Source organism: Salmo salar, chromosome ssa02, assembly GCF_905237065.1.
Source record: "Salmo salar chromosome ssa02, Ssal_v3.1, whole genome shotgun sequence".
Lineage (NCBI taxonomy): Eukaryota > Metazoa > Chordata > Actinopteri > Salmoniformes > Salmonidae > Salmo > Salmo salar.
Window position 1 is genome coordinate 58,064,963 of NC_059443.1, and position 12,463 is coordinate 58,077,425.

Below are 12,463 nucleotides of genomic sequence, written 5' to 3' on the forward strand. Positions count from 1 at the left end.
CAAAATATGAATCATCCACATGGAACTTTTCACACAACTCAGTGAAATGGTGGTGCACTCCACTGACTGCCTGCAGAGACAGACGGCTAAGGAAAAACTCACATAGCAACACTGCCTCCCTGTGGTCTAATCTAGAACTATACAGAGTCTGCACAGCAGATCAGATGCACGGAGCTGATGCGGAGCCATCTCATTAGCAGATGAATGAAGGCTAATTTTCAGAGTGACGCTCACTTTGATGTCCGACGCTAATCTCCACAAGCCTGTTGGATTAGCTTTATCGTTTTAATCCAGACTGAGCCCATATGGGCCAGTTTAGAAGCCCCTCCAAATGAAAAACGTACCAAAAAAACTGAAAATCCAATGAAAGACCTGATAAGGCAGATCTATGGATCAGAGATAGCTTCAGTCATAGCACTGTGTGTAAACAGAGAGAGTGACATTAACAGGGGACGTGGAGGAATATCAACCCTGAAGCTGAGAGCAACAGCGTGGAGGACACAGCATGACAAGACACCCATTCTGACAGGACACAGTGTGTGGGACGTGCTAGGCTTTCCTCAAAAGACGCAGGCGGAGGCCACAACCGCAAAAAAAGGCATATTAGCGACGACATGAGCCCATGCCTCATCCCATAACTAAAAATAGACTTTCCCATCATTCATAGTTAATCCAGAAGACTGAAATCAAGCATCAACTCCCCCGTATGCATGGCTATGACATTATTCAGAGTTAATCATGTCTACAGTCTAGCTCCCACATCAGGGTCAACTGTAGTGAATCATTATTCCATCATATCCAATGCAATCCTACTGCAATGCCTCAGTCACAAATTGCATAGTTGGTTTGTGGCTTTTCCACATCTCTTTCCATAGGAGTGTCCAGGATACCTTGTAGTCATGTGGCTTTAGACACTTCTTCACATGATGCCCACTCCCCTCTCATGCACACACTCATGCAGACAAGCACATTCAGTAAAGACAGCCGTACAGTATCTCACAGCTGAGTGTCAGAGAGAGACAAAGACAACCACCAGCTAGCTGTAAACTATTACAAGTCAACCCTTAAAAATGGAGAGAATTCAACAATAAAAAAATCCAAAGTGAAAAGACTGAAATCATCATTAGAGCCGATGATCATATTCTTGACGAATTTACTAGCAAGATGAATTAGTTAGTCCTGAACTCTTTCAAACAGTAGTGAGGCAAGCGGACTCGACAGACAGAGTGCCCCAGCGTCTACTGTATTGCCTGGCTAAGCAAACAGAACCCCGAATGACTCGTGGCTTCCTCTACACAGGCGAGGCAGCAAAGTTACCAAGTGAGTTAGAAAAGAGTAAATTAAGCAGCTTTCCTTCAACTATGCAGAAGAAGAAAAAAAAGTTTGAGAGCCCAGAACTTACCGGCTATTCTGTCTCGCTCCATTACTTGCTCGCAGCCTCAGATAGCCACATGTAATGTCTGTCTTTTTTTCTCTCCCTCCCTTTTTTTGCTGGAGACTTCCCCTTTTTCTGTCTGACTTAGTCACCTCTCCCCCCCTCCCTCCCTCCCTCTGTAGTGCTAATGTCTTCAATCTGCCGTGATAATGCGCTGTTAGAACTGATCATATGGAAGTTCTCGCTCTTTTTATTTGTTTTTATTTTTCTTTAGGGTCCAGGAACTCAAGCATCCCGCTACCTCCATTCAACAGCCCCCAATCAGACTCTCTCACACACACACACTTACTCTGATACTGTATGTGTAGGGACCTTCGACACCATTCGAAGACGCCAAGGGGACAAGGTAAATGTGGGGTAAGCGGACGAAGAACACTCTCAAAACATTACACTCAACTGAGTGAGTTATAGAGGAACTTTAACATTTCCTGACCAGAGACTGTGTATTCTATCCTCCCAGAGTATCTCCAGTTCTATTGACTGGGGTTTAATCAGGAAAAACAAACACCGGAGCCACTTAACAGACCTGGAGCATTCCATAGTGCCCACCCCTAACCCCACTCCCTTTCCAACCACTCCCCTGACGCCAGGAGAGCAGGACGTACTCTGACCTCTGACCCTCCACCTTGCTCTCCGGAGAGGCCAAGGGTCACTTAGCGAGCCGCCGTCTGGGCGAGAAAACGGCCAAACAAACACACCCGTGTGTGTGTGTGTGTGTGAGTGAAAGGGAGAGGGCGGCCCAAGTTACAAGCACTTCACTTCCCTGCCCTTTCCATTTGTTCTCAAAGGGACATCCGATCCCTCCCTAGATACTGCAGAGTTAGTGACTTTAGCTAGCCAGAGTTAGCGACTTAGCTATCTAGATTGCTTTAGAGTAAACATGACTGAGACAAACCCTTTGGCTCTTTCAGGTGAATGTGACCTGTCCTGGGCAGTTTTAGTTTAGTCTACAGGAACCGCGGCTGGGTGAGGACAGTGATATGCTACAGTTGCGATAGGGCAAGTTGTTTCTCTTGGCTCGACCCCATGACAAACGCCCGGCTTTATCAGAGGTGAGGTGTTGATACAAGAGACAGGGCTGGGGATGGTGTACGTGTCGACAGGGATTTCTTGTACGTTGTCAAAAACTTCAACTGGAGCCAAACTTTACAGTCTCTCTACCAAAGAGTGTGATCAGAAGTGAGTTCACAAACATTCATAATAACCTTCTCTGGGTTTTCCCTCTTTGTCAGATCCTCTTTTTAAAATGCTGCATCAACTGTATGAGGGACCCAGGGAAGTTGGAACCAGTCATGAAAGGCTGCCCCATGGCCAATAGATCACGGAGTTGTGGCACACACACACACACACACACAAACACCCCACTCTACACACACACTGGATCCTAGTGGGAATGAGACCGGCATGGATGAGCAGTGGGGTTATCTGTATCTACATAAAGAGTTTCTGTTAAAAGGGCTATCTAGGGTCCCTTCTAACCCAAACCAGCTCTGTGGAGTTGTATGTCTCTCCCCCTCTGCTGCACCTCCTTCCTCTGGCTCTCCTCACTCCCCCACTGCTCATGTCATATGGCCATATGTCTGTGTGGGGGAGTAGAGGGACTGGATGGAGGGATAGGGGTATGTGTGGATTTTGTAGGTGTGTGTGTCCATGCGCGTGTGTACACACACACACACACACACACACACGCATGTACTGTGTGGTTACTAAAGGTCACACAAAGAAACAGATCAGATCTACACTCTGGATAAATTCTCACTTTTTTGATGCTGAATTAAAGAGGAACTCAGTCATAAGCAAGAAGCCAACTTCCATCCACATGGTGTTTGTCAAAGTTACCCAAGTCTGTCAAAAATAGAGGCCCGGTTTTAAGGCCCCTGGCTGATTCCACCAAATCCTGCACGTGTGTGTTTTAGCATGCGTGTGTGTGTGTCGGGGGGGGGGGTCTCATGCTGCTTAGTCCTCAGACATTTAAAGCAGAGCTAATCAGGGTCAAGACTAGCCACATAAAAATATATATATTTTCTGTTAAAGCTGTTGCACAATAACAAAGTTAATAGAATGCAATGACTGCTTATGACATGTTTTAATTAAGGAGAACTCTTTAGGGCAGCCAAATGGCAGCACTAACCCGGTCTACCCTGGACCTAGTCAGTGCTCAGCTGGTCAGGAGAGATCGAGTCACACCCTTGGCCTGAGCCGAAAAGCATTGTGGTCTCTCACACAGACTCATGCAAGCAGGCACGCATGCGGCCACGCACAAACACACACAGAAACACAAGTGACAATCTGTGACTTCCCATTTGTGACACTCAGACAACTAACAAAACAGCAGTATCTTTTGGTGTCATACTTTTTGATTTATGATATGTGTACAGTATTTAAACAGTGGTGCTGCGGTAAGCCAGCTCTGATTCAACGTTGGTTAACTATAAGCCTCAACAGGGCTGTACTGTAGTGGCTCGATGCTGAGACCTATTTGAAGAGAGGGAGACCAGCTCCAGTGTCCATCTGTGGAGAGAGACCAGCTCCAATCTGTAGAGAGAGGAGCGCGAGACCAGCTCCAGCGTCCATCTGTAGAGATGAGAGAGAGACCAGCGTCCATCTTTAGAGAGGGGGGAGAGCGAGACCAGCTCCAGTGTCCATCTGTAGAGAGATGGTCTCACTCATACGTTTCACCATCTCCCCTCTATATCCTCCCAACCTGCCTGCTGGAGGAGAACCTCTCACCACACTAGTGCTGTCCCCAACTAATAAAAAAATAAAAAAATCAGTGGAGGCTGCTGAGGTGAGGACGGCTCATAATAATGGCTGGAACAGAGTGCCTTTACCACTAGCCCGTCCTCCCCAATTAATGTGCCACTAACCTGTAATAGACACACCCTATATGTTTTATTATAATCCACTTTATATGCATTGAGCTTGACTTATGCTTTAAGCTCACTGTTTGATGAAATAAGACACAAATGACTCAAGAGGGAGCCAGAGATCAAGATAAACAGAGGAAAAAATCCTTAACCTGTCCCGACCATCCAACTCTCGCTGGCTTTCGCAGATTCTGCTGTTACTCTCCTGAAGTTGCTGGTAATAGGCTACACGAGGAGTCGGCCAACTTTCTCACGTGGAATGCCAAATGGATCTTACAATTTCTACTGATCTGCGTACCAGTTGTGGTTTTCATATGCACATTTACGTGGAACAATTATTTCATTTATAATAATGTCTTCGTATCTCAAAACCATTGTCATGTGGTTAATCAAAATTCTGTCCAATTCTAAATGAAATGATATAAACCTAAAAAGTAACTTTATTGCCATGTAAAAATAGCCTATAAAGCAAACAACTAAAAAGATTGCAGCCTGCAGTGGCTACACACCATTTTATGATGTTTGACATTTTTCCTTTCACACCGAGTGGTTATCAAAAGGGAGAGAGCTGGAAAGATTTTTCAAATACATTGAGGAATTATTGTTAGTCTCAATGGATGTAAAAACAGACTTAGCTTCCTCGCTGTTTGAGGTGAAGAAAACATTACTTTGAGAAGCCTATAAGCCGGCGTACTTCTATGCGTAATCAGGTGCGCGTCCTTACTCAACATTGTCTTTTGTTTGGAGTGCTCCTGTCAATGACTAAATTGACAGAATTCATAAATGGAATGAAATAAACCAAAACGTGTTTCTTACAAGTGTAGTATAGGTTATGCGCTCTGCAAACAACGTGTCCACTCCGACAATGAGAACGGTAAACGACTGGAATAATAATATATTGAATGCATTAACAGACATTACCGTAACCAAATAAACGTTGTAGATTAGAAATTATAGGAATTAACAGTAAAATGTACTTCTGGTGAGCTACTGTATGTAATGGGGAATTGATAGACACTAACAATGAAACTCAAACAATGAAGTTATGAAACAATGAATGTGCACAAATTGTCAGGAGAGAGCTCATTCTGGAGAGAGAAGTGCATTGTGCAGCCACACTCCCCTTCTTCTTGGACTGTGCCATCCCCATGGCCTCCGCAATGGATTAGTTCACCGAGATGCTTACGAGCCTGCTGCTGCCTACCACCGCTCAGTCAGACTGCTCTATCAAATATCAAATCACAGAAATACGAGCCTTTGGTCATTAATATGGTCAAATCCGGAAACTATTATTTTGAAAACAAAACGTTTATTCTTTCAGTGAAATATGGAACCATTTCGTATTTTATTGAACGGGTGGCATCCCTAAGTCTAAATATTGCTGTTACATTGCACAACCTTCAATGTTATGTCATAATTATGTAAAATTCTGGCAAATTAGTTCGCAACGAGCCAGGTGGCCCAAACTGTTGCATATACCCTGACTCTGCTTGCACTGAACGCAAGAGAAGTGACACAATTTCCCTAGTTAATATTGCCTGCTAACATTCATTTCTTTTAACTAAATATGCAGGTTTAAAAAAATATATGATTCTGTGTATTGATTTTAAGAAAGGCATTGATGTTTATGGTTAGGTACATTCGTGCAACGATTGTGCTTTTTTCGCGAATGTGCTTTTGTTTAATCATCCCCCATTTGGCGAAGTAGGCTGTGATTCGAAGATAATCAATGCGGTGCCTGTTAATTTATATGCAACGCAGGACAAGCTAGTTAACCTAGTAATATCATCAACCATGTGTAGTTAACTAGTGACTATGTGAAGATTGATTGTTTTTTATAAGATAAGTTTAATGCTAGCTAGCAACTTACCTTGGCTCCTTGCTGCACTCGAGTAACAGGTGGTCAGCCTGCCACGCAGTTTCCTCGTGGAATGCAATGTAATCGGCTTCCAAAAATGTCGATTACCAATTGTTATGAAAACTTGAAATCGGCCCTAATTAAATCGGCCATGCAGATTAATCGGTTGACCTCTAGCATACACACACACACACACAGATTGAGGGACCTTGATTTGATCCAATCACCCGATTCTCTCCGCTCCCGACGGCAGCCACATGCTCATCCCCAATCCCCATATTTCCCACTGATGGTGTCCAAATGCTGGGGGAGAGGGCATGCGTGAGTGGGGCTCACTGGGGCTATGGGGGAATCTAAAGACTCTCTCACACATGCACTAATTCCCACTCGCTAGATTGGCATTTCCTGCCACGGGGCAGATAGAAGGCAATTGACCCGGTGTAAAGAGGCGGATTGAGATGATGTAGAGTCAGTGTGATTGTGTTAATGAACGAGGCCTGCGTTCAATAAGACAGTGATTAGACTTGGTATTTGACAGTTCTGTTTGCTAGCAATTTCTCATGGTTTTCATTGGTTAAAGATGATCTGGTGTAAACCAGTCAGTGAGAGAAGTTACACTTCCCAGTTCATAACCAAATAGAGAATGAATGTCATGGCCAATATATAGCTGAATAAGCAATGTCCCAAAGGCTGAGTAATCACTCTTGGAATGGCTGCTCACAGGACAAAACAGATACAAAAACTGGTATCTAACCCACTCCACGGGACAATCATTTCTCAACTCTAAGTCAAAGACAGACCTTTTGCTTTCCAAAAGTCCCCCCCCCCCCAACCCCAGGTCAGTAAGATGTTAAATCAAAGTGTTGAAAAAGTGCTTGGACTGCAGTCTGTCATTCTGTCCTTCCCAGTGTGGCTGTGGTAGTACTGGGATATCTGCTGGATATTTCCTCACCATAAGTTAGTAATTAGAGCCTGGAGGAAGCTGGCAGCAGACAGACCAGAATGGGATATATCCTCACAGTGTCGGGTCCAGGCCCAGGAGTCTCCGGCTCTACATTGCCCAGACCTAGCCCAGACCTAGCCTGAGTCTCTGATCTGTTTGTGTTCCAACTTGTTTGGCGTGACACTCATAGCAAGGGAGTTGCCAAGACAGCACAAACAGATCTTGGACTCAGGCTATCAGAACCACACTTAGCATTTTGAATGGCTGATAGAGTTGATAGAACTAACAGATGGAGTTAAATACTGACACATGTTGACATTGAGAAAATGAATCATCAACAGTGGCTTGGATGCCTTATCAATTCACTAAGTACTGCCTAACACACAGCAGGGTACAGAGTGTGTGGACAAACAAGACTGAGGGCTAGGTAGTCAACAATAATGTGTGTTTTGGGATTCCACCCACCCACACACACCTCTGTCCTGTCTCTGCGAATTAGACTAAACGGAGTCATGGCTTCGGGAGTGAGTGAGCGAGTGAGAGAACGAGAGGGAGAAATGGAGAGGCAGAGAGAGAGAAAGAGTTCCTGTGGTTCCTTGTGGCTTGTGCCCCTGTAATCAGCATGGCAGGCTCCTGATGTCTAAATCTGCTGCACTGACCCAGACAGTCTCCACACACACACACACACACACACACACACACACACACACACACACACACACACACACACACACACACACACACACAGTGGTAGTGTCTGTGCATGTGGAATTTGGTCACAGAGCACTCCCAGATAAATACAAGACCTCAGAGCGTTAAATATGCCCTACGTGGCTTCTACTGGGATATTATGCAACTATTAATTGACATGGCCATCCACATTACCTACCATAGTACTTTAAAAACGACTCTCTTTAAAACACATGCCATTACTCAGTCAATTACTGGTTTAATTGCATCTGCGGAAATGCAATAAACAGTTTGAGAAAAATCTGTTCTCTTGATTAGATGACTGACCCAGTCTATATTACCCTCTAATATGACTGTCCACGTTATGTTTACAAGCTAATCTGCATGGCAATAATGACTAGCTCATTAGTTATGCTTTGTTAATGACAGCTGCTCTCAACAGAAGGTGTATGTTTTATATAAGTTATATAACTAAATAATGATTAACACTAGAGGACTGCCCATCACCCTAAGCCATAGTGACATGGCCCTGTTTTAAGTGTGTGTTAGAGGTCGACCGATTATGATTTTTCATTTATTTGTAATAATGACAATTACAACAATACTGAATGAACACTTATTTGAACTTAATATAATACATAAATACTATCAATTTAGCCTCAAATAAATAATGAAACATGTTCAATTTGGTTTAAATAATGCAAAAACAAAGTGTTGGAGAAGAAAGTAAAATTGCAATATGTGCCATGTAAAAAAGCGAACGTTTAAGTTGCTTGCTCAGAACATATGAAAGCTAGTGGTTCCTTTTTAACATGAGTCTTCAATATTCCCAGGTAAGAAGTTTTAGGTTGTAGTTATTATAGGAATTATAGGACTATTTCTCTCTATACCATTTGTATTTCATATACCTTTCACTATTGGATGTTCTTATAGGCACTTTAGTATTGCCAGTGTAACAGTATAGCTTCCGTCCCTCTCCTCGCTCCTACCTGGGCTCGAACCAGGAACACATCGACAACAGCCACCCTCGAAGCAGCTTTACCCATGTAGAGCAAGGGGAACAACTACTCCAAGTCTCAGAGCGAGTGATGTTTGAAACGCTATTAGCGCGCACCTGCTAACTAGCTAGCCATTTCACATCGGTTACACCAGCCTAATCTTGGAGTTGATAGGCTTGAAGTCATAAACAGCGCAATGCTTGAAGAATTGCGAAGAGCTGCTGGCAAAACGCACGAAGGTGCTGTTTGAATGAATGCTTACGAGCCTGCTGCTGCCTACCATCGCTCAGTCAGACTGCTCTATCAAATATCAAATCATAGACTTAATTATAACATAATAACACACAGAAATACGAGCCTTAGGTCATTAATATGGTCAAATCCGGAAACTATCATTTCGAAAACGAAACATTTATTATTTCAGTGAAATACGGAACCGATACGTATTTTATCTAACGGGTGGCATCCCTAAGTCTAAATATTCCTGTTACATTGCACAACCTTCAATGTTATGTCATAATTATGTACAATTCTGGCAAATTAATTACGGCCTTTGTTAGGAATAAATGGACTTCACACAGTCCGCAATGAGCCAGGCGGTCCAAACTGCTGCATATACCCTGACTCTGCTTGCACAGAACGCAAGAGAAGTGACACAAATTCATGTTAGCAGGCAATATTAACTAAATATGCAGGTTTAAAAATATATACTTGTGTATTGATTTTAAAGAAAGGCATTGATGTTTATGGTTAGGTACATTTGTGCAACGACAGTGCTTTTTTCGCAAATGCGCTTGTTAAATCATCACCCGTTTGGCGAAGTAGGCTGTGATTCAATGAGAAATTAACAGGCACCACATCGATTTATATTCAACGCAGGACACGTTAGATAAACTAGTAATATCATCAACCATGTGTAGTTAACTAGTGATTATGTTAAGATTGATCGCTTTTTATAAGATAAGTTTAATGCTAGCTAGCAACTTACCTTGGCTTCTTGCTGCCCTCACGTAACAGGTAGTCAGCCTGCCATGCAGGCTCCTCGTGGAGTGCAATGTAAGGCAGGTGGTTAGAGCGTTGGACTAGTAACCGGAAGGTTGAAAAAACGAATCCCCCCTGAACAAGGCAGTTAACCCCCGTTCCTAGGCCGTAATTGAAAATAAGAAAGTGTTCTTAATCTGACTTGCCTAGTTAAATAAAAGGTGTAAAAAAAATATAATAAAATGGGCAAATCGGTGGCCAATAATACCGATTGTTATGAAAACTTGAAATCGGCCCTAATTAATCGACCTCTAGTGTGTGTGTGTGGGGGGGGGGGGGGTTCTAGGCTTTAAGCTGAAATGTCATCCGTGTTACACAAATCAACATCTATCTATCTATCTATATCTACTGCTCAAAAAAATAAAGGGAACACTTAAACAACACAATGTAACTCCAAGTCAATCACACTTCTGTGAAATCAAACTGTCCACTTAGGAAGCAACACTGATTGACAATAAATTTCACATGCTGTTGTGCAAATGGAATAGACAACAGGTGGAAATTATAGGCAATAAGCAAGACACCCCCAATAAAGGAGTGGTTCTGCAGGTGGAGACCACAGACCACTTCTCAGTTCCTATGCTTCCTGGCTGATGTTTTGGTCACATTTGAATGCTGGCGGTGCTCTCACTCTAGTGGTAGCATGAGACGGAGTCTACAACCCACACAAGTGGCTCAGGTAGTGCAGCTCATCCAGGATGGCACATCAATGCGAGCTGTGGCAAGAAGGTTTGCTGTGTCTGTCAGCGTAGTGTCCAGAGCATGGAGGCGCTACCAGGAGACAGGCCAGTACATCAGGAGACGTGGAGGAGGCCGTAGGAGGGCAACAACCCAGCAGCAGGACCGCTACCTCCGCCTTTGTGCAAGGAGGAGCAGGAGAAGCACTGCCAGAGCCCTGCAAAATGACCTCCAGCAGGCCACAAATGTGCATGTGTCTGCTCAAACGGTCAGAAACAGACTCCATGAGGGTGGTATGAGGGCCCGACGTCCACAGGTGGGGGTTGTGCTTACAGCCCAACACCGTGCAGGACGTTTGGCATTTGCCAGAGAACACCAAGATTGGCAAATTCGCCACTGGCGCCCTGTGCTCTTCACAGATGAAAGCAGGTTCACACTGAGCACGTGACAGACGTGACAGAGTCTGGAGACGCCGTGGAGAACGTTCTGCTGCCTGCAACATCCTCCAGCATGACCGGTTTGGCGGTGGGTCAGTCATGGTGTGGGGTGGCATTTCTTTGGGGAGCCGCACAGCCCTCCATGTGCTCGCCAGAGGTAGCCTGACTGCCATTAGGTACCGAGATGAGATCCTCAGACCCCTTGTGAGACCATATGCTGGTGCGGTTGGCCCTGGGTTCCTCCTATTGCAAGACAATGCTAGACCTCATGTGGCTGGAGTGTGTCAGCAGTTCCTGCAAGAGGAAGGCATTGATGCTATGGACTGGCCCACCTGTTCCCCAGACCTGAATCCAATTGAGCACATCTGGGACATGTCTTGCTCCATCCACCAACGCCACGTTGCACCACAGACTGTCCAGGAGTTGGCGGATGCTTTAGTCCAGGTCTGGGAGGAGATCCCTCAGGAGACCATCCGCCACCTCATCAGGAGCATGCCCAGGCGTTGTAGGGAGGTCATACAGGCACGTGGAGGCCACACACACTACTGAGCCTCATTTTGACTTGTTTTAAGGACATTACATCAAAGTTGGATCAGCCTGTAGTGTGGTTTTCCACTTTAATTTTGAGTGTGACTCCAAATCCAGACCTCCATAAATTGGATTTCCATTGATTATTTTTGTGTGATTTTGTTGTCAGCACATTCAACTATGTAAAGAAAAAAGTATTTAATAAGATGATTTCTTTCATTCAGATCTAGGATGTGTTATTTTAGTGTTCCCTTTATTTTTTGGAGCAGTATATATATATATATATATATATATATATATATATATTAGCTGAACTCTGACACGCTGGCTAATGATGTCACAGAGCGCACCACAGTATTTTCCGCGGTTTTGACGGCATTCCAAAACAAAACGTCAGTGGGCATTCCTGCACAGCGAGGCTAATCATAGAGGCATCTGGACCTGGGGAGACAGGAGACAAATTAGCCATAATAAGTCATGGGTTACTTCCTGTAGGGGGTTTAAGATTAGGCTAATGAAAGCTTAAAGCTTCTCCAGCAGGAAATAGAGATAGAACCATTTGTGCGGATATGCAAATTCACAGAACCCCAAGTCCCTTTGAGAACCATTGGCTAAGTAGTGGGTTTTTCTGAGTGGGTTTTCTGGTGTGATACTCACCAACGAGAGAGCTTAATAGGTCACTTAGCAGACACTTTAGAATAAAGAGAGAATAGTCAACATTAACAATGACACAGGACAAACATTAACAACCAATGGCCCATGTGGGAAATCTAATCCACAACCCTTGTGTTGCCAGCACCATGCTCGAACTCAGTGAACCATTGGAAGCACTATCCACAGTGAGTTGGGGTTGGTCCAGTACAGAGTGTCTCAGACTCAGGGAATGAGCTGGCTTCACTGTAAGGCAGCATTGTTAAGGAGACATAAAGAGCATTATTGACTCCTCATCTGCTGCTTGGTCACTACGGGACCTGGATCTGCCGTTGTG

The 12,463-nt window shown here is 44.2% G+C and overlaps 1 protein-coding gene across 3 annotated transcripts in view; it reads right to left on the reverse strand.

The window, feature by feature from the left end:
* The window catches only part of LOC106587157 (septin-9), a 75,902-nt gene that overhangs the window by 57,342 nt on the left and 6,097 nt on the right, over positions 1 to 12,463 (reverse strand). The window contains exon 1 of one of the 3 annotated variants that reach the window (XM_014175258.2): positions 1,403 to 1,517. The exons of the other annotated variants lie outside the window; for them this stretch is intronic. Within the exon in view, the coding sequence (XP_014030733.2) occupies positions 1,403 to 1,424 (22 nt within the window). The 5' untranslated portion in view covers positions 1,425 to 1,517. Of the gene's footprint in view, positions 1 to 1,402; positions 1,518 to 12,463 lie in introns of those variants that run through there. 3 annotated transcript variants of the gene reach the window in all.